This window comes from Colius striatus, chromosome 2, assembly GCF_028858725.1.
Source record: "Colius striatus isolate bColStr4 chromosome 2, bColStr4.1.hap1, whole genome shotgun sequence".
Taxonomy (NCBI): domain Eukaryota; kingdom Metazoa; phylum Chordata; class Aves; order Coliiformes; family Coliidae; genus Colius; species Colius striatus.
In genome coordinates, this window is record NC_084760.1 from 43,892,295 (window position 1) to 43,913,941 (window position 21,647).

At 47.0% G+C, this 21,647-nt stretch overlaps 1 protein-coding gene across 1 annotated transcript; it reads left to right on the forward strand.

The window, feature by feature from the left end:
• The first annotated feature begins 3,232 nt into the window (after window positions 1-3,232).
• Window positions 3,233-21,230, forward strand: EFHC1 (EF-hand domain containing 1). Its single transcript, XM_010207919.2, has 11 exons — window positions 3,233-3,295; window positions 8,648-8,869; window positions 11,131-11,418; window positions 12,343-12,492; window positions 13,967-14,159; window positions 14,475-14,695; window positions 15,858-15,998; window positions 17,160-17,373; window positions 17,994-18,141; window positions 18,935-19,151; window positions 21,070-21,230. The coding sequence occupies exons 1-11, from the start codon at window positions 3,233-3,235 to the stop codon at window positions 21,139-21,141; spliced, it is 1,929 nt and encodes a 642-aa protein (XP_010206221.2). The 3' UTR covers window positions 21,142-21,230.
• Window positions 21,231-21,647: the final 417 nt, after the last annotated feature.

A 21,647-nucleotide genomic window follows, 5' to 3' on the forward strand; every position in this document is an offset into this window, starting at 1 on the left:
GCCAAGAGATGGGGTGAAAGGAAGCAGAAAATCCAAGTTTGTATTGCTTCACTAGAATGTCTGTTGATCACTTGGGCATAGGCCAGGTGTGGTGCCAAAGCGGTGTAGAAAGTGGTGTGGGAGAGCAGTCTGATTGCCAAATCCCTCAATATTTCACTGAGGGTGTGGATACTCAGGTGGGAAATTTCAGCCTACTTCCAAAAAGGCCGGGCATCCCAGTGTTTTTTAGGAGACCTGTTAGAAGTAGTCCTTTGATCCCTCAGACCACAGACAAGGCATACTGAAACATCACCCCTTCTCCTTGCACAGGGATTCACCACTTAGACTTTTTTATTGATGTGTATTACAGCAGCACATATACACATAATAGCACAGTCTGTCTTCTAAAATACATGTTGTGAACAGATAAGAGTCAGGAAATCTTGATAAATACATCCTTTTCCCTTTCTCGAAAAGAGAGTAGGGATTTAGGAGGCTAAAGAGGCTTGTCTTAACCTTGGCAAGTTGAACTTGCCTGTACCAGCTGATGTCAAAGATGATGCTGAACTCAGATTCCTCATTATTCCTCATTTCTCCACTATCCTGTTTTACGGTCACTATTCCTACGAAAATAGCAATCTTCCTTTCTTCATTCCCATCTCTCTTAAAACACCCAGGAAGAATGTACTGGGGTTACAGTCCTGTGATCCTGTGCCTTCACACACCCAGAGCCTAAGATCCTACTTTGAGACCCTGGATAAATTCCCTGTCTTCTCTACAAAAAGAACGTGGATAGCAGCACTTATACCCCACTGCAAGCTGTGCACTGGGGCACTGTGCCACACAGCCTTATTAAAAAGGCTCCCACACAAGGACCCATGGCCCATGGAGGCATGTTTCCTTTTCTAAGGAAGGCCCTGACCCTTGCTAAGTTCAGGAAACCTGCTAACTAGTGCTTGAATATCGCAGCACAAGAAATCAGAGGGTTCTTCAGTCCTGGCACCTTCATCTGAGTCAGCAGTCATATCAGCAGCTTGCTGTCTTTCAGATCCAGCTCTTTCAAGCTCTGCTTGGCCTTCCTTCAATCTATTATTTTCCTTTCTAAGCCCGTCAGACTCATCCTTTATCTCTCACCGGCTTGCTTTCTTCTCTCTCCCACACTATACTTAGACAGACAGTCTGGCTGCATTTCTCTCTGCTTGACTTCTGCTTACAAAACTCTCAGATCCTGCTGCTGCCCTTGAATCACAGCCTGGCCTGTCTTGTGCACTGCTGATAAAGACACCAAGAGAAAGACATACAAAAACCTCTTTTCTCCACGATGATTGACTTTGCTCTCTTTTATAGCCTAAATTTGGGAGTGACTTCTGTAAAACTGCCTTTTACTAGATGAATCCCTGCTGCTTCTTTTTGCTGCTTCCTTCAGAAAGAGATAAAAGAGTTTAAAAGAGAGGAACTACATCGTAGAATCATGTAATCATTTTGGTTGGAAAAGGCCTTAGAGATCATGGAGTCCAACCCCTCCCCTCATCCTGCCAAGCCCACATCTCTCAGCACCTCAGCTACACAGCTTTGCTCTAGGGATGGGGACTCCACCAGCTCCCTGGGCAGCTTGGGACAGGGGCTGACAACCCTCTCAGGGAAACAGTTCTTCCTCATTTCCAATCTAAACCTCCCCTGGGGCAACTTGGAGCCTTTTTCTCCTGTCCTGTCATTTATTATTGGGAAGAAGAGACCGACCCCCACCTCATTACAGCCTTGTGTCAGGGTCTTGTAGAGAGTGATCACGTCTCCTCTCATCCTCCTTTTCTCCAGGCTGAACATCCCCAGGGCCTTCAGCCAGCAGACTTGTGCTCCAGCCCCTTCCCCAGCTCTGCTGCCCGGCTCTGGACACGCTGCGGCCCCTCAGTGTCCCTCTGGCAGTGAGGGGCCCAACACTGAACACAGCACTCGAGCTGCGGCCTCACCAGGGCCCAGCACAGGGCACGGCTACTGCCCTGGGCCTGCTGCCACACCACTGCTGATACAAGCCAGGGTGCCACTGCCCTTCTTGCCCACCTGGGCACGCTGCTGCCTCATCTTCAGCTGTCTGCCCCCAAGATTCTTTTCCAAGGGCAGCTTTCCAGCCACACATCGCCAAGCCTGTAGCATTGCCTGGTGCCAATGTTGTTGTGGCCCAAGTGCATCAGTGCAATATATTAAAAACCCCACAATTTCACAGTTAATATACATCCTATAGACATAATAAGGCAGCACAATAACTTCTGATAAAATGTTTTGAGCACTCCAGGTATGTGAGGGTAGCTTTCACAGCTACTCTTTTCCCCTGGGCACAGCACAGAGCAGAGACAACCTGCAAAAGGCAAATGGGCTGCCACTGCCAGTTTTGGAAGTCAAGCAATTCAAACAGCACAAACATAGCCCAGTAGTGCCGAGGGAGTGAGGGCTTGGCAGCAGCCGCACACTGTGGGGATGCTGAAAGGCCCCAGCTGGGCTGAGGGGGGAGGAGGAATTTGGCAGCGGCTTATGTAGGAGTATCACAGAATCAGAGAATGGTGGGGGTTGGAAGGAAGGACCTCTAGAGCTCGTGTGGCCAAACCGCGTGCTAAAGCTGGTTCCCCTCCATCAGGGGACAGGAATGAGTCCAGGAAGGTTTGGAAACCTCCTGAGAAGGAGCCTCCACACCCTCCCTGGGCAGCCTGGGCCAGGGCTCCCTCACCTCAACACCAAACAAGTTTCTCCTTGTGCTTAAGTGGAACTTGTTGTGTTCCAGCTTGTACTCATTACTCCTTGTCCTGGCACTGGCCACCACAGAAAAAAGTGTCATCCCATCCTTCTGACATCCACCCTTTAGGCACTTTTAAGCGTTGATGAGGTCCCCCTTTAGCCTTCTCTTTTTTTTAAGGCTAAACAGCACCAAGTCTCGCAGCCGAAGCATGGTCATATCCATAAAAACCCCCCAGGATTCAGGCTTTGCGGTACTGCCGGGACGGCCTCTCTCCCACAATGCGTGAACGAGGGTGCCCTGGTACCCCCGTGTCATGTCCAGGGCCGCCCGAGCCGCCTCCGCCCCAGCCCCGCTCCCGCCCTGCCGTTGCCCCGGCACCGTCCCGCGCCTCGGGGCGCAGGCGCAGAGCCCGCCCCGCAATGCGCATGGGCCGCCCCGAGCCTGCGCCCCCGAGCCTGCGCCCCCGGGCGGTGGTTGCCGTGGAGACGGCGTCGCGAAAGCCGCGGCGGAAGCGCCGCTGCCGCCATGAGTTGGGAGCTGGCGCAGGGGCTGCCGTTCCTCCCGGGATGTGTCTTCAGGGACCCTACGGTGAGCGCAGCCGTCCGGCCTACCCTTCGTGCCGGAGACCGCCTGCCCCCATTCCCTCGGGACACCCCGATCGCAGTCTGGCCTGGCCTAGCTGGTGTTCCGCTGCGAGCCTTTGCACCCCCCACCTCCTCCAGGTACCTGTCAGTGACCTGCGCCCTGGCTCTTACCCCTTGAAGATATCCCCAGGAAACCTGGTGGCCTCTCAGGCCCTCCCTCTAAGTCACCGGGACACCTTATACCCCTAAACTCACCTAGTATTCCCCCAGGGGATGTGTTAGTCTCCAAACTAGCCCCAAAGAAACCTCCTGTTCCCTCAGACCTCTTGTACCAAATTCACCTGTTATCCCCGAGGGGATTTGTATCCTGTGAACCAATGTCCAGGGAATGTGACACCCTTCAGGGGATCTGGTACCCTGTGAAGTGACCCTCGAGGGACCTGGTGCCCTTTAAACTCACTTTATGCTCCCCAGTGGACCTAATACCCAGTGAACTCTCCGCCAGGAGATGTGGTGTTTCCCAAATGCAACAATACCTGCTGAAGTTGCTTCTAGGGGACCTGAACTCTGAAACCACCTGGTGTGCCCTGGCTCCACCCCACAGCAGAACCTAAGTTCTCCTAATGCAATTTAAAGTCTGTTCTCAGATGACTAGGTATCCCTGAGCCCACCCATCAGCAGGCTTGGGGCTTTTAGCCTCATCCCCAAGGAATCCATTGCATCTTACACCTATCTGATAAACCCTGAACAGAGCTGAATATAGTCCTGATAGCTATGGAGAGCTAGGTTCCCTCAGCCTCATTTGAGACCCCAAAAGCATTCTCTGTAACTGCAGAACTACTATCTGCAAACTCACTCCTGGACGTCCAGTACCCCTGAATCCATCCTCTCATCAGTTTACGTGGTACGCTGAGGAAAGCGTTATACCCACACTCACTTTGCAGTCTTGGAAAGCTGACAGCCCCCCAGGAAAGCTCCTATTTCTCTGAACCATCTCAATCTTCCTAAAGGAGTGTTTTCTGAACCTGCTTCTCATTCTGATACTGCCTTGAACCACGACACATTAACTCACCTGGTAGCCCTTCAACTGTCTTGACTAACACTGTCCAAAGCTCTGGCAGTCCTCTAGGAATTAGTCCTCAAAATGATCCCAGTACACCTGGGGAAACACGTATATCTTGGACTCACTCACCACCTTTAAAGGCACAGAGACACCCCGAAGTAACCAGTCTCCTGGACAAACAATACCCTCCTGATACTCCTTCCTCCAAAGCTCTGATACCTCCACAAATGCTCTCCTGGTGTCATCTGTAGAACTGAATCCTTGATAGTCCATAGGGGTCTGATGCTCTAGAACCTGAAGACCTGATAGTCTTCAGAGAACTGGTATTCTAACACAGAATTGGTACCACCACAGCCTTTCAGGATCCTGTCCAGGAATTGAGATAATCTCAGCTGTTCCCAGATTCCTCTGAAGAAGCAGTCTCATCCTCATCCTCTGCACTTGAAATAGACAGTGGTGAGCTTGGCAATGTGAGGTTAGTGGTTGGACTTGGTGATCTTAAAAGTCTTTCCAAACCAAGACAGTTCTATGATTCTGTGATACCTAAACAACAAGGAAGCAAACTCTCCTTTTCCCCATTCCAAAAGGCCCACATACCAATAGCCCCAAATCTTTACAATATTCTTACGATAAAGCATTACCACAGATAAGAACTGATACTCGCTGTGTTTCTTCCAGTACTGTTTCAGAGCAGCTGACAGCTCTGCCTTTCCTTCTCTCCAGGGAATTAATTTATTGAGTCTTGACACCATTTCTCAGCTTCAAATCAAAGCCACTGATGTCAATTTGAGAAGCCAATATCCTTTAACTTTCCTGTCTGTCTTCTTCTGAAGTAATGCTCCCAGAATTTTATAACAAAGAAATAGACCAAGGCATGTCTGACATTTCCCTAGAGTTTAAAATCCTTAAGAAAAGGCCTTTCCGTTTCCAGTACTCCAAGTGAGGCCCCTTCTTCCCCCTGTTCTCTCCCAATACATCCAAGTTACTTAGTTACCAGGAGAACAGGGCCCCAGTATGTTCTGGTACTGCATGGTAAGGAGTCTCGTGTACTTGCACATGAACATTTGTCATGGGACATGCTCTATTCAAAATAAACCAAACCAAACCAAACCAAAACCCATACCAACAAAGAGATTAAAAAAAAAAAAAGCCTTGGGACAATTCTCCTTGTCCTTGATATTCCAGTTGAAAACTGACACTTCCTGAACAAGCACTTCCATATCTTCCTGATACCTCCCCCGGACTGTGCTCTACAGAAGAGGGGACCTCTTACCAATTCTGTCTGCTCTTCAGGATCTGATATGACAAATCTTCTCAAGGGATGGTGAGCCCTGCTGCAGATGAGCCCATTCTGCTTTTCCCGTATCACTCACAGAGCCTCTTTACTTCCTGGGACACAGACCTCATCCTTATTTGATGTTCCAGTAGAAACACTAGTTCTCCCAAAGGAGGACATCTTCCATCTCCTGCTACCAGAATGCTCCTGATATTTCTACAGTATTTCCTAGGTATCTTTGTGGTAGAAATATCTCTAACTCTTGGTTCCTCCTCAGATGGAGTGGGGAGGAACCTCTAAAGGATCTTAACAATGCTGAAGGGGTCAAGTAGTCCCTTAGGAAGATATTGTCCTATATTTCTTAGATCAGTGGTGTTATTGTCCCTCATACCTGTTTGACAGATGTGCTCTTTACAAGGACTGTGTCACAACGGGCTTTGGTAAACCCAGTCCAGATCGTTCTAGATGCTTTTATCGGAATCCATGTTTTGGGGTTTTTTTTTCCTGTTTTCCTAAATAAGAACCTTTTTTTTCCCCCATATTCTTCTTTTGTATGGATTAGGGCTACCCAGGAATAAATTATCACCATACTAGTCTTAGTGGTGCTTTTCAGCATGAACAGTCAGGCTATTTTCTAAGTCAGTGACAGTGAGTTTTCCAACAGTAAATGGAGTCATTTACCGATAATGAATACTCTTAACCACGCCGTAATAAAGATTATTTCAGATTGTTCTCAGCTTAGTAATATTATTTCCTCAACATTGTTTGTAACGTCTTGGAAATCTGCAATGCAAATTTCTACCTCCAGCAAAATGTTATTTCTTCTATCAGTAAAACCCTCGCTGCTTTTTTTTAGTCATGTGAGTGCTTCTACTGACTTCAGCAGCACTGTGTGTATGTAAGAAACACCCACGGGATTTAGCAGAGCACGTCGTTATTTCAGAGTAACTCAAAGTATTAAACTGTCAGCGACGTTTTAAAGAGATCTGGACTCCAGAGATGGCTTTGCAGTGTTCCTCAGGACGAGCCTTAGTGAGTGCTGTCATCTCACTCACTTTGCCTCAGTCTTGCAGTCTATAAAATGGGCATCACAATACTTGTTTTCCAATGAATGCTGAGAAGTGCTGAAGAAAGCCTCTGTATTCAAATAAGTTTGTATTGTTTTTGCTTAGTGCCCATGTGACAGAAGAACAGAGACACCGGGAAAGGCAGCAGCATTTATATGGAGGTTTTAGAGACTTGGCAAAAATAACTTCATTAGGTGGAATTTCTTCCTATATGGACTGGTAGCGACTGAGATTAGCAGTTTACATTCTGGGTTTTCCCTTTTAAATTTGCATTAGTCACCTGATACTGTGAGATGTTATCTGGCATCCACAGCTCATTGGGGAGAGCCTATCCACTCTGGGACTCTGACGAATTTGTGAGGTGTTTTCTCCAGGCAGCTGTGGACCCTTAAAAGCCTGTGCACTTCTGACAAACACCGGTATTGCCCAATTTAAAGACAAACTTCCTGGTTTTCCTTGAACATTTTCCCCACAGCTTTCCCTTGGTATTTATTTACAGAAGGAAAGGGCAATTCTGTGGTAGGGCTCATGTTTTTAAGACGTTCTGTGAGTAAGTATTCTGTAAACTCTTGTTTTCACCTCAACCTGTTTTCCTAACTGCCCTGTCCAGAGCATTGCAAGATCCATAGTACCAGTTTAAAGATAAAATAGGTAATTATGTGAAATTCGTGTAGGGCCTTGAAACTATAAATGAGATTGGAGGCTTAACCATGAGGAGAGAGGGAGAGGGTGGAGAAGAAGGAGTTAACATGCCTGAGGGCTGATTGCAAGTCTGTGAGTGTGGAAAAGGAGACAAAGCTTGTTCCTTTGTTGCTAGAAATGCATACAACTCCTTTACTCTGAAAAAGTCAATGTAAAGTCAGGGATTTCATTATCAAGGACTCCATTTCTTCTGCTTTCTCTGAAGCATGAAGTGCTGAAAAGCCAGTGGGACCAGTCAGGCATGTATTTCAAATGCTTTCAGGATTGTAGGTGAGGTACCAAGTGTGGTGGACTGTGCAGCAAGTCAAGTGTCACTCAAGTCTACAACAGTGAAGAACAGGACTGGACTGACAGAAACAAAATTCTTTTATTGTTGTGTGCCCTTAAGCCAAGTGGGGACCTTCCTGTGCCCTCTGGATAATTGTTTAGCAGAACAGCTCAATAGCTGGCATGAGGCAGATGGCAATGACAGGTGAAAGGCTCCAAGAAGCTCACAACCAAGATTAAACCAACAAAGCAAGAAACAACAGGTGAATCCTAGAGCAAACATTGTACAGTGCTCACAAAGATAAAGTTCTTCTCATCTTATCAGGCTTCTCATTAATCTGCTATAGGGCCTTCTGCTGTGGTTGTGGTTATTTGATGGGTGGCCCTTGCATGGACTGTGGAGAGAGGTGGTGAAACAGCTGATGTGCTTTGGTACATTTCATAATTTCAGTTCTATGGGCATAAACCACCCTGATTTATCCCAGCAAAGAATCTTCTGAGAATATCATCCCCAGGAGAGGGCTAACAAAATAAATAGTGAAGTACGACACAGAGGGTGCACAAGGTGTTATCGTCAAGGGAGCACTGTAAGGCAGGAACAGAGGGAGGTCCTATGGTGTTCTGTACAGCTGTAATGCAGAATATGGAACTCAGAGTTTGTGAGAGAAAGACTAGGGCAGATAAAGTGTTGTCACCCCATTCTGAGAATGGTGCCAGTAGGGAAATGAAGTGATTTAAGCTCTTGGAGAGTCTGTTCCAGTGCTAGGATTTGAGTTCACTTTGGTGCTTTATAAGCCTCCAGCCACTTCGTGTTCTTTCAGCTTTCTTCACCTCAGTGTAAAATAACTGCTGCAGCACATTATAATAAAATGCTGGGGAGGCATTCTGGATTTTCCACCCTTTTACTGCTTTTTCTGTGCTTTCAGTAGCCGTATCTGCCAAGCGCGTGTAGTATTTTAACAGCTGGATTTCCTTCCACAGAAAACGTCTTTTCATCGGTCCCAGACGCTGGGCTACAAAAATGGATTTGCCTTTTCTCAGCTGCCAACAGTGGGGATTGGTGGGGAGCGACTGTACGAGAATCAGCTCTCTCAAGCTGAATTAGATGAATTATCCAAGACGGGACCCACGCTGACCTACGGGCAAGCCAAGCGGGCTCCACCTTCAGGCTTCCTTCCAGCATATGTGGCTTTTGACAAGAAGGTATAAAGAAACTTATTCCAGGAATATCGCTGGCTGAGTTTGGAGACATAAACAGTCAGCTCCAGGGTTCACAGGACAGTGTGCAGCAGTTTTCAGATGCCATAGCCCTTAGTCAGAGACAGCTGAACCCCAGACTGAAAGAGGCTTTCTTTGCTCGGGAGGAGGATTATAATACATAAACGATGTAAGACATTCCCCACCAGTTACACTAGAGCATTTCCAGCAGGCCTTGGAAAAGAACTTTGATTAACTCTGAAAAGCTGCAGTTTATAACCACTGCCCTGCAAACCACAGCCTGGCTTTCTGTGTTCTTAACACTATACTGAGGTTGTAAATGAGCTGAAACTGTAAAAGACAGTCTGCAATGGGAACCTGTCAGACTATTTAATTGTGATCTATCTATTTATGCTCGTGTTTGTCACCACGGTGTGTTGCAACCTGTACTGCTCCATTAGCACTTCCCTCTTTAGATCTTGGTGATCTTACCAGCCTGGGAGATGGCTGCATGTCTGACTGGAGCAGTCCTGAGCTGACCCTTAGCTTTCAATGTGTCAGTGGCACAGATTGCAAGCTGGCGAGTGCAGCTGCAGCCACAGAGGGAGCAGTGGCTGCTGAGCGTGCCAGGGTCAGCAGACCTGAGCGTGTGCAGGGGTTTGCACGCTGCCAGGCAGACCTGGGAAGGCAGTCTGCAGCCAACCCTCAGCCCATCTGTGAGTCAGTCTGGGGAACAGATGTAGAATCCTAGGATCATTTTGGTTGGAAAATACCTTTAAGCTCATTAAGTCCAACCTCACAGTGCCAAGGCCACCATTAACCCATGTCCCTCAGCACCTCAGCTACACGGCTTTGCAATAGCTCCAGGGATGGGGACTCCAACAGCTCCCTGGGCAGCCTGGGACAGGGGCTGAAAACCTGCTCAGAGAAAAAGTTCTTCTTCAACTCCAGCCTAAACCTCCCCTGGGGCAGCTTAAGGCCATTTCCTCTTGTCCTGTCACTTGTTACTTGGGAGAAGAGACCAACCGCCACCTCACTACAACCTCCTGTCAGGCAGCTGTAGAGAGTGATCACATCTCTCCTCAGCCTCCTCTTGTCCAGACTGAACACCCCCAGGGCCCTCAGCCCCTCCCCAGCACACTTGTGCTCCAGTCCCTTCCCCAGCTCCGCTGCCCGGCTCTGGACACGCTGCGGCCCCTCAGTGTCCCTCTGGCAGTGAGGGGCCCAACACTGAACACAGCACTCGAGCTGCGGCCTCACCAGGGCCCAGCACAGGGGACGGCCACTGCCCTGGGCCTGCTGCCACACCACTGCTGATACAAGCCAGGGTGCCACTGGCCTTCTTGCCCACCTGGGCACGCTGCTGCCTCATCTTCAGCCACTGTCAGTGAAGACCTTCAAGTCCTTTTCCACTGGACAGCTTTCCAGCCCCCCTGCCCCAGCCTGTAGCATTGCATGGGGCTGATATGCTGTGTGAATTACTGAGGTTATTCCTTCAGAGGAATATAGATGTTACCATTTAATTTGTCAGATACTTCTCTGCCCCTTAGTTCAAGCCAGAGTAGCATCAGGGGCTCTAGAGCTGCTGGGGAAAGTCACAGTCCCTTTTGAAGCACTTTTACTGGGTCATACAAACTTCCTGGCTTCATCAACACTTAATTACCCAGGCCTCTGGGTTGATATAGGCTGGGTGTGCAAGGCCTGATTGGCCTACATCCTCATCCTCTTAGGGGCATTGAATCATCATGGAGAGAATATTCCTCATCCTTCTGCCAAGCACAGGAGCTGTGCTGTCTGATTTGGCTTCTTGTTTCTCCAGTGTCAGTGCTGAATAGATGTGACTTCAGATGACACATGCAGATTTTAAAATCCATAGATGTGATTCAATTCTATTAAAATCTCCTGATAACTTCTCTAAATCAGCATCTGCAAAGCTGACAATCATCAAGAAGGTCACACATTAATAAACTAGATTACTGGCAGTAACCAAGCACCCAGTAGCAGTGAAGTAGCAGTTGATTAAAGAGGAGTAGGGAAAAGGTTGCATTTTTTACACCTGTCTCATGTACCAGATTTGTGAAAGGCAGCTCTTGATAAAAGCCCTCATGATGCCTCTGCCACCAGTCATAATAGGCAACAGTTGGCTTTGATGATTTCATAGATTATTATCCAGCAATTTTGCACTGTCAAAGCAAATTACATATAAATTATTGCTCTTAGACTAATCTTTCTTTCTCCCTCCCTTTGTTTTATGATCCCTTTTGCAGATTTTGAGGTTTGATGCCTATTTCCAGGAAGATGTTTCTCTCTCCCCGGAAGAGCCCTACCGGATCCGCCAAGTGTGTATCTATTACTATTTGGAAGATGACACCATGTCTGTTTTTGAGCCTGTTGTGCAGAACTCTGGTCTTCCTCAAGGCAAACTTGTAAGACGCCACCGAGTGCCCAAGAATGACCATGGGGACCACTACCACTGGAAGGATCTGAACAGGGGCATGAACCTCACTATGTACGGCAGGACTTACCGTGTGGTTGACTGTGACCCATTCACACAGGTGTGTGGTACTCATACAGAGAACACTGACACAGAGTTGCAGGTGGAGAGCCCCCAGGAGACTGTGTCTGTAGCTTTCACAGTGTGGGTACTCCCAGTCTTCTTTTTTTATTTTTGTGAAGACCTCAGTGGGGAGTTGAAGGTGTGATGTTTGCTGAGGGCTTGTTAATTGCTCAGTGTTTTTGCCCCAGGGCTGCTTCCTGGGCTGAATGTTCCTATGGGCTACTTCCCAAGGCCAAAAAGGGAAGAAATCTATTGATTTCAGAGGTTGCTTTGGGAGACTGATGTGAGCACAGAAGTAGTAACTCTGTTTTGTTGATCTGTTGAGTTTATTGATGCATCCAACGTAAGCAAAAGAATCTGTTTATAAATAAACCAATTGTCTTCTTTCTGTGGCAAAAGTACTCCTCCTGAAAGACGGACTGAAGCCGCCACTCTGGCACATATCCCTGTGGCCTGAAGGGCCTTGGTAGGCCTAGTGTGTGTAACAGTGCGGGGAGCCTTAGGTCTCTTGCAAATTCTAACTGACTACATCCCTGGTTATGGAGTAATTTCGTTTTTTTCATTTACATGAAAGAGACCAACTGGCAGTTATCCTCTTTTTAAAGCCCTAAGGCCAAGGAAAACAATGCTCAAGTAAAATCTGAGTGAGGATGTTGAGGACAGGACTGCTCTGAGTAATTAAAGGGCAGGCAAAGCTAAGAAGCAGCTTAAACAGAAATATCTTCTGTCTTTTACTGTATTTGCTGTTGTAGTAGACCTGATGCAGACTGTTCTCTCTGCAGTAGAACTGATGAAGCCTGAGGGTCTGTCAGGAATGAACTTGCAGTGATCTAACACCACTCACATCAGCCCATCTGTTACCTCTGCAGTTACCTCTTACCTTCAGAAATGGCAGCATTAATACCTTAGATGACCTTCCTAGGTGTTCCTGGAGAGCCAAGGGATTGAACTGAACCCTCCAGAGAAAATGGTTTTGGATCCTTACACAGAGCTGCGCCAGACACCGATGCACAAGTACATCACACCAACCGACTTTGACCAACTCAAACAGTTCCTGACTTACGACAAGCAGGTGAGAAAGCTGGTGGTCATTGCCCACATCACAGCCTACACATCTTATGATGTGAGTGTCTACAGCCTTAATCACTCTAAAAAATCTCAGTCCTATGACCAGGCTCCACATTTGCTCCTTTCTTGGCTTCAGCGGGAAACAAAATTTATTATGTTTTTTTTGCTGCATTTTGTGTCTTGTAAACAGCTTCTTTTTGGACAGCAGAGCCTATGCTCTACATCCTCCACCTCTAGCTTGCTTTTGAGATGAGATGAGATGAGATGAGATGAGATGAGATGAGATGAGATGAGATGAGATGAGATGAGATGAGATGAGATGAGATAAGCCACCTGCCTGGGAAGTCAGGAGGTAGGGCCCTATGCAGTTCTAGTACAAATAGGTGTGATGCATCCTCTCATCTCTTCCCCCAGAACATTGATGGCAGGTGCCAGAGTGGGCAATTACAAACACAAATACCACTTGCTCTGACTTAATTCTCCCTATATGCACTGTTGACTGACACCCTTCTTGCTCCTCTGAATCTTCTTTTCATCTACCAGCAATGTAGGAAACCCTATAGACTGCACTTATACTAAAAAATTAAAACAGAGCCAGACACGACCTCATTGTCTATAAATCAAACTGTTCCTGGCCATCAGCTAGGTTTTAGCACAAGCTGGGATCATATCCAGCTGCCATTTTGTATGTGGTCACTAACCATACCTTTTGAGAGGAACAGAGAGTTTCGTTGTGTGGATGCAAGCTGGGCCACGCCTTTCATTTTACTTCCAGATTAACTTTCGTGACTTGAGTCTGCAGTGGGCCCATATTGCCTGCAATGGCTGCTGGACTGCCTGTTAAGGAGCTGTACCTTGGGGAACTCTTGAGCATTGCTGTGGGAGGAATTTGATCTCTGTGGCATTAAAAGGTGATATTTCCACTAGGCAGAAATAAGATGGGAGTCTGCAGATGATGCAGCCTCCTCAGGACTGCTGAGTGCATTCACCTCTGCCTTCTTCAGCATGAGAATAGTAAAGAACTGGTTGTGAAACCTCCAAGAGGTTTAAGAGTCAAAACAAGATTCCATCTTGCTGAATTAAGTTTCATTATAAAAATCACTTCCCTTAAGATTACTTCCCTACTGATTCCTGGGCACTTATTTTCTGCTGCTTTTCAATCGCTTCTGCATTTTGCCTTATGCTTCCTGAACTAAATTTCTTGTTTTAGCATGAACTGTTCTTTCTCTCATTTGCTGCTGGCAAAGTAAGTCAGCCTTATCCAGTTGTTCAGACCCCTGCTGCCCTTCCTCCTGCTGCCTAAGAAGCCCGTTCATCCCAGCACCCATAGTACAAGGGCTCAGATCCTCTGTACCTGGCAGAGAAAACTGGTGAGATGCTTCCAATCACCCAACACATTTCAATCCACTTCATTTAGACAAAGCATTAATAATTTTAATCCATGATTGCCTTCTCTGCTTCTTTTTTCTCCACCCCAGGTCCTTCGCTTCTACGCCATGTGGGATGACACTGAGAATATCTTTGGTGAGAAACATCCTTGCATCATCCATTACTACTTGGCAGATGACACAGTGCAGGTTCGGCAAGTCTACAAGCAAAATGATGGTAGAGACCCATTCCCAATCCTGATTAAACGCCAACGCTTGCCCAAAACCTTTGTGGACAAGAAAAGTAAGTTGAGATCGGCCAGCACATCTGTCTGTGTTAAAGTGCCTTGGTGGGCAGCTGCTTCTGTGGGGGTTATGTCAGAGGTACACCAAGGCTGGAGAATTTTTGCTGAGAAGACTCAAAGTGTCATCAGTTTCTGGCCAAAGAAAAGTTCTTTAAATGATAGGTAATCTCTTTATCTTTTGGGAGACAGTGGCAGAACAGCAACACTGACACCTCCCTGGGGCTATTTATGCAGCTTGCTTTTGTACTTCTCTTCACCAGGAAACATTAACAACAATCTACCTGCCTGATTTCTTTTTCCTTTTCTACCCTTAGAGACCTTCCCAAACTGTGTGCTGGAGATCTCTGATCAGGAGGTACTTGAGTGGTACACAGCTAAAGATTTTGCTGTTGGCAAATCTACAACCCTCCTTGGACGCCCCTTCTTTATCTATGACTGTGATGAGTTCACACGAAACTTCTATCGGGACAAATTTGGCATCACAGACTTCCAGCCAGTGGAAATAGAGAAGAACCCACAGGAGGAAGTTCCACAGGTACTGCAAACAGTTTCTTAAAGGAAGGGAGAGAAGGAAGCGGTTGGTATAAGCTCTTACCATAAAGTAGAGGTTCGGCTTACTAAGAACCTATAGTAAACAAGTTCAGCCTAAAGAAAAGAGCAGGGAACTTGAAAAAGACAAGGCAAGTTTGGCCATAATTGATACAGAAATGAAAGTAAATATCATAGAATCATAGAATGATAGGGGTTGGAAGGGACATTTAGAGATCATCTCGTCCAACCCCCTTGCAGAAGCAGGTTCACCTAGATCAGGTTGCATAGGAACATGTCCAGGAGGGTCTTGAAGACCTCCAAGGAAGGAGACTCCACAACCCCTCTGGGCAGCCTGTGCCAGGGCTCCCTCACCTCAACAGTGAAATAGTTTTTTCTTATGTTTAAGTGGAACTTTTTGTGTTCCAGCTTCAAGGGTTGTCCCAACCTCCTGACACCCACCCTTTAGATATTTGTGAATGTTAATAAGATGACCCCTCAATTTCCTCCAGCCTAAACAGCCCCAGTTCCCACAGCCTTTCCTCGTATGAAAAATGTTCCAGTCCCCTGATCATCTTGGTGGCCCTGCGCTGGACTCTCTCCAGCAGTTCCCTGTCCCTCTTGAGCTGAGGAGCCCAGAACTGGGCACAGGACTCCAGATGAGGCCTCACCAGGGCAGAGTAGAGGGGGAGAAGAACCTCCCTTGACCTGCTGCCCACACTCTTCTTGATGCATCCCAGGATGCCATTTGCTTTCTTGTCCACAAGGGCACATTGCTGCCTCATATTTAGCTTATTATCAATCAGGACTCCCAGGTCTTTCTCTGCAGAGCTGCTCTTAGCAGTTCGACCCCCAGCCTGTGCTGGTGAAAGTCCTCTGACAGTGTTGATATCTAATACTGTAAAGGACTAAACTCTCCCTCACCCTCCAAAAGTCCAAAGGGTTGCAAAGTCCAAACTGCTTGTTGAGGTCGATCACAGCTCTTCAGATTTCCTTTGTTCTCTGAAATATTTCTCTAAGTAAAGGGTGCAACACATGGCCAAGCTGGCATCATCTCTACTGGGCAGGATGTCACAGCTATTGCTACCTGGTTTCTAATAAGCTGCTTTGCAAACATTATCTTATTCTTAATTTCATCCATTTCTGCTTGATATCTCCTCTGGATGCAGGTAATTCCTCCCTATAATGGTTTTGGCCTCCTTGAAGACTCTCTTCAGAACTGCTTTTCTCTGCTTCCAAAGCCTCCCCGGAAGGATGTCATTAAGATGCTAGAGAATGACCACAAAGTGCTGCGATACCAGGTGGCCCTGGTGAGTGCTTTCTTTGATGGGATAGTGCCAGCTTATGTTGTAGGGTCAGACGGATGGGAGGAACAGCCTGCTCAGACTCTGCTGATAGACAGAAAATTCTCCTCTGTGCTGATGGGAAAAGAGAGTTCCCCAAGCCAAAAGTGCTCCACTCCCCTGAGGGGATGCTGTTGGCTTATTGTGAACTTGCTGTGATAATTAGTAGCACGTGAAGGTAGAAAAAAAAAAAAAGGCCAGAAAGTAGAAAACAGACATGCTACAAAACCACAGATATTTAGGGAATAAGTCCCACTGCCATCAGCATGTGACAGACAGCCCTAACTGACACAGCATTGCAGCTGGGCACTGTGCTTCTACCTGCCTTCAGCTGCTTCTGCCACAGGCCGAAGTTTGCTGTCTCTCCTTCTCCAGGCTAGTTCTGACCACAGCAGAGCAGCCAAAGTGCCAGCACAGAAGCTGGGGAGTCCACTGGGACGGTGCTCTCCACCCACACAATGGCATTCAGGCCCTGGCCTTTGTGCCAGCTTTATGGTTGGTTTATGCAAAAGGAGCCTCTGGCACATCCAGCAACAGCAATGGCATTTCCTGTGCTGCCTGGTGCCTGCCCTCTCCAAACGCTCAGGGTGAATAAGGGCTGATTTCTTTTCCCTCTTGTGCAGGAGTTCCTAAAGGTCACAGCTGACAAGTTCAGATCCATTGAATATTAAACTTAGGCAAATCAACCTACTAGTGTGTCAGGGGAGTGTCTTCCTGTGACTAAGAGCTGGAAGCAGCACTGGCCTCTCTCAGGCACTCATTATAATGAGAAATAGAACTTCAATACTGAGTTTTACGGCCAGTCTTTCTTTGTGATGAATCATGCCGTATATTCTCTCGGATTACTCAAGTCTGTGGAAATACTGAATAGACTTGCTCACCACAGCCAGATTCTGCTTCTCTTAGCCTGACTACAGCAAGCAACCTATGAAATTCAGGTACTTAGTGCTGTCCAGGGCTTTGTTACAGTATGTCAGCGTATCTGTACTACGTCACATATTTAGTCAGCTGTAAGAGAAGCTATGAACTCTGGGTGCTTATGAGTGGGTTACTAGGTGCTCCCAGTCACCCCGAGAAACAAAACCCTGCTTCAAATGCTTTCTTCCAAAGCCACCGCCTTTCCTCTAGGAATCACCAAACCCTGAGGACAGAAAGCGTCGTTTCATCCTCTCTTATTTCCTCTCCAATGACATGATCAGCATCTATGAACCTCCAGTCCGTAACTCTGGCATCATTGGAGGCAAATACTTAAGAAAGACCAGAGTTGCCAAACCAGGCTCCACTACAGAGAACACCACATACTATGAGCCCTCTGACTTCACCATCGGTTCTACTGTTGAAGGTAAAATCCAGCCTGGTCTGATAATACTCTCTGAGCATTGGGGTTTAGTGCCTGCTCTGATATGCCACTTATTGCACACTTTACAGTGATATTGCATTTATTGCATCTTCACTGCAAAAATCTATTCCTCCTGCCTCTCATCACATTAAAGTTTCCAAACCACCAGCCGGACTATAACTCTTACTGTGAATATTTGGGCCTTTGACATGATTAGAAGAGCTGCATTATTCCACAGTGTGTGTTCAGATGACATTTTGGGACCTGCCAGGATTCCCAGGGTGAAAGCTATGCTGGGTGATTTCCAGTACCAGAGGCCTATCCCATAAGGAAACCTGTCCTGTAAGGAAAATAAATGTCACACCAAAACACTAGAAACATACCAGTGCTAAGGAGGATGGGGGGAGTCAGGGCCTTTGCTCTCAGCAGCTGCCTCTCTTTCAGCAAAACTCCCTCTCAGTCAGTGAAACCATTCTTGCTTCAAGGACTGAAACAAATAGCAGAGCTTGCTCAAACCTGAGCCCAGCCACAAGAGAGAGACCAGGCTCTCTCCTGTGTGATGAAGTGACTTACCAGTGCTGAAAGGCAAGTAACACTGGCTTTCCTTAACATCTCTTCTCCAGTGTTTGGCCACAGGTTTGTTATCACTGACGCTGATGAATATGTGCTTAATTATATGGAGAGCAATGCAGAGCGTTTCCCTGCAGCAACGCTGCAGTCCCTGAGGGATCATTTTCGCCCACGGCGGGTGGTAAAGGAGACTGCCAACAGGTAGGCTTCAAAGGATGGCATTGTGGAGATAACTGGGACTCAGGGCTGACAGCTAAAGGCATTTCCAGAAGCCTCTGTGGGCTTCAGCCTGCTGTCTAATCACTGCTTGGCTGATTATTCAGCTCCAAGAGCCTGTGTCTGGACACAAACTGGGGTCGAGTGTGTACAGTATAATGTCATGGCTGCTCCTGGCCCAAAAACCTTGTGGGACAGCCCTGGCTCAGCAGCAGAGATACTTCCAGCTAAATGGACACAGACATCTTTTCCCAAAAGACAGCATTTAACTGTAACAACTGCTACTAACAGTATTTCCATGAGCCACGGTATAGTTGCAGGCTCAACAGAGGGTTGGTGAAGTCTTGTTTTTTTCATTTGCTGTGCTTATCAGCCCATCAGAGCCTGGACCACATCCTCTTTTTTAGCTGTCTGGACCTATTTTGAGTGACCCAGTAACAACCTTATTACCTCACAACACACTTTGGGGTCAGTATCACACTAGGTCAGAGGCTCTGGTTGAAACTCCAGATTGTATGGAGCATACAAGGAAACTCCCCTTGTCCCAGAGCAGACAAAGGTGCATGGCAGAGAAATAGTTTGCCTAATGCTCCAAGATCAAGACACCTTTGTCTCCAAGTCCAAGCTGAGATGAGCTTGCCATAAAAACCAGTCCAGCAGCCTCTTGTGTATTAATAAACACAGTCTGGCCATGGTGGGCAGCCAAGACACAAGTGTAACGGGTAAAGGTGATAAAAGTAGTTTTATATGAAGTCCCATTCTTCCTTTTTTTCTGCAGTGATATCCCCACACTTGCGACCAGCAAGCAGGAACTGGATGAATTAATTGTGCAGGTTCAGGAAGAGCTGAAGCTCCAGAAACACTTGAACAACAAGAACATTTGGGAGGCGTTTCTTCAGTGTGACAAGGATGGTTCTGGCACATTGGACAAAGCCAAATTTTTAGCCGTTTGCGACAGCTTGAGTGTGCCAACCAACACCATTCTCCTTAACAAGGTCAGAAGGAAGGGGTGCTGTGCATACTGAATGAATTCCCCTCCTAAATCTCTTCCAAAAGAGGGTTTTTCCAAACCTGTCCAAGCCAGGTGAGCCCAACAGCTGCTCTGCCCTACAAAGGGGAACAGCTTCAAGAAAAGGGCAAGGGAGCTGTTGGACTGAGCCTGTATCTTAAAGGAGGAGGTAATAATTGCTGTCCCCTGAGCAAAGGGAAGAAATGCTACCCAGGTTGCACCCCCCAGTAAGCAGCCCAGTTCCTGACTGCACTGTTCTGTGAAGCCTGGGTATGCCTGCTGGCTCAAGTCTCAGAGGTGAGCAGAAGAGGCTGTAGAGATCAGGCATAGGCTGCTGCAGAGTGTCTGTCGTGACTGAAGTACAGCTGGACTTGAGTAGAGATGACATTGAGATGCTCAGAGAACGAGCCTTAGGAAAGCTTAGGCACATTCTGGATTAAACAGTAACCCAAATGAAGATTGGAGAACTATTATACTGAAAAAAACTCCCAAAAACAACCCCAAACCAGAAATTAGAGTCATAACTACTTGGTTAACACAACTAAAACACAGGCTTGCTGGGCACTATGAGCAACAGCACATGGAGGTCACGGTCTGCAGAGCAGGAATTGTGAGGGACACTGAAGAGACAAATTAATTCAGTGGGGATGGAGGATCTTTTCAGGACTATGCCTGGCAGAGATGCCTTCATAGCATAATGTGCCATGCAACAGATGAGTGGCCAATAAAGGCAGACTCAGAGTTTAAAGAAATGTAGAAATCAAAGGGAGTGCTTCCTGTGCTAAGAAAAAATGTTTTTCTAAGCTGTGAGCATCATGGCCCTGGTTAGAAAGGTGCACAGGCAGAGTATTTATGTCTCTGAATGCACATGGAATAAAGGCCTTTGACCAGCACCCAGGGCTTTTCTGTACCACAGAGAGAGACCACTCTGTACCATAGGAGACCACTCTGCCCTGAGGATCTGACAATCCAGTGCATCCACTCTGAGAGTGGGAGATGAAGTGACATGCCCCCGAGCATGTGGAAAACCTGTGATAACTGAGACTGAAACTCCATGTTTGAATCCCCATCTAGCACCTATACACTAAAAGCATCTCTCTCCTCTCTTGAAATGTCTATGGGTGTGCCCAGAGCCCTCAGAAGTGTGACAGTGCTATAAATTAAACATATGGCCAAGAGTTAACTGCTGTCTGGATTGGAGAGGAGCTCAGCTGTCAGTCACACAGAGCAACCCTGGTAAATCTGCCTCCAGGCGACGAAGGGAAGAAGAATCCTTTCAAGGAACTGTGATATTAGACCTTTTCCATCTCCCTGGGTGTCAGAAGGAGATCAGTTATGCAATTAAAGAAACAAAAGCCCTCTTCCCCTTAAGCACACAAAGGCCATAGCTCAGGAACACAATGCAGGGTCAGGCACAGATACCAGAACTGCCTCATTAGTAGGGCTGTCGTTGGGCTCAATTATCTATGTCCCCACATTATGCCATGTGCACACACCAAAGCGACACCAGTGCACAGTGACTGGGGGGATGTGCTGCCTCATCCCACTTCTGCCAGGGATTTCTGTGGGGTTGATGAAGATTTACTGTGCCTGGGTCAGTCCGTGGCCGCACGCTATGCTTTATGGATCGATTGCCATGGTGGTGATCCTCAGAAGGCAACCAGGATTAAACTGCAACACTTGTAACTCTTCCCCTTGCACAGGTTAGTATCATCCATAAGCATTCAAGATTGCCAGCGATTCAGGACTACTAAAGTGGCAGGCTCTTCCGCACAGGGCCGTAGGCTCTTCTGCTCTGTCACACAAGTAGCAGCTCTGAGCACTTTCCCTTAAAAAAAAAGGAAATTTGCAGCTCCTTCCAACTCTTTATGTTGTTTCTTGTTTGTTGTTGTATTTTTTCCCAGCTGATTGACCTGTGTTCTTGTGGAGAAGACAAGATAAACTACCATGATTTCCTTAGAGCCTTCCCCTCGTGATCTTCCCCCAGGCGCTGAAGAACCAGACCGAGAATAAAATTCTTAGCTGAGATGACTTTAAGACATTGTACTTCAACAAAGATGCTCTAGCCTTCACTTCTACTTCACTCACTCTCCCCTTTCCCTTCTCAATAAAGCCAGCTAATTTCAGCCTCACTTTGATAGCTATTTTCTTTCCTGACCTCTCCCTGCTCTTTTAGTCAACTGCTGGGTAATAAGGAAAAAATCTTCAGAGGACCAAAGCCAGGTTCTCCTCCTGATCTCTCAAATGTTTCATGTGGTACAGCAAGGTTTGCTAGAGCTAAAGCTCTCTAAAGCCTGCAGTGGTAACCACTCCAGATTCCTTTTACAGTCGAAAGGGGCCTTTCTCCCCAAAGACTACCTTGCGAGAGGATTTGAGAGCCCTGCCAGGGACCAAGGGACTCATGCTTACCACTCTGAAGGTAAGCAAATTCTGCTATAAAAGTATTAATACACCTGCTTGAAATAAAAGTACCTGGTGGCCA

Coding starts and splice junctions, on each gene's coding strand:
- EFHC1 (XM_010207919.2), top strand. CDS start 3,233: ATGAGTTGGGAGCTGGCGCAGGGGCTGCCGTTCCTCCCGGGATGTGTC. Junction 14,160..14,474: donor AACCTTTGTGGACAAGAAAA/GTAAGTTGAGAT, acceptor TTCTACCCTTAG/AGACCTTCCCAAACTGTGTG. Junction 17,374..17,993: donor CATCGGTTCTACTGTTGAAG/GTAAAATCCAGC, acceptor TCTCTTCTCCAG/TGTTTGGCCACAGGTTTGTT.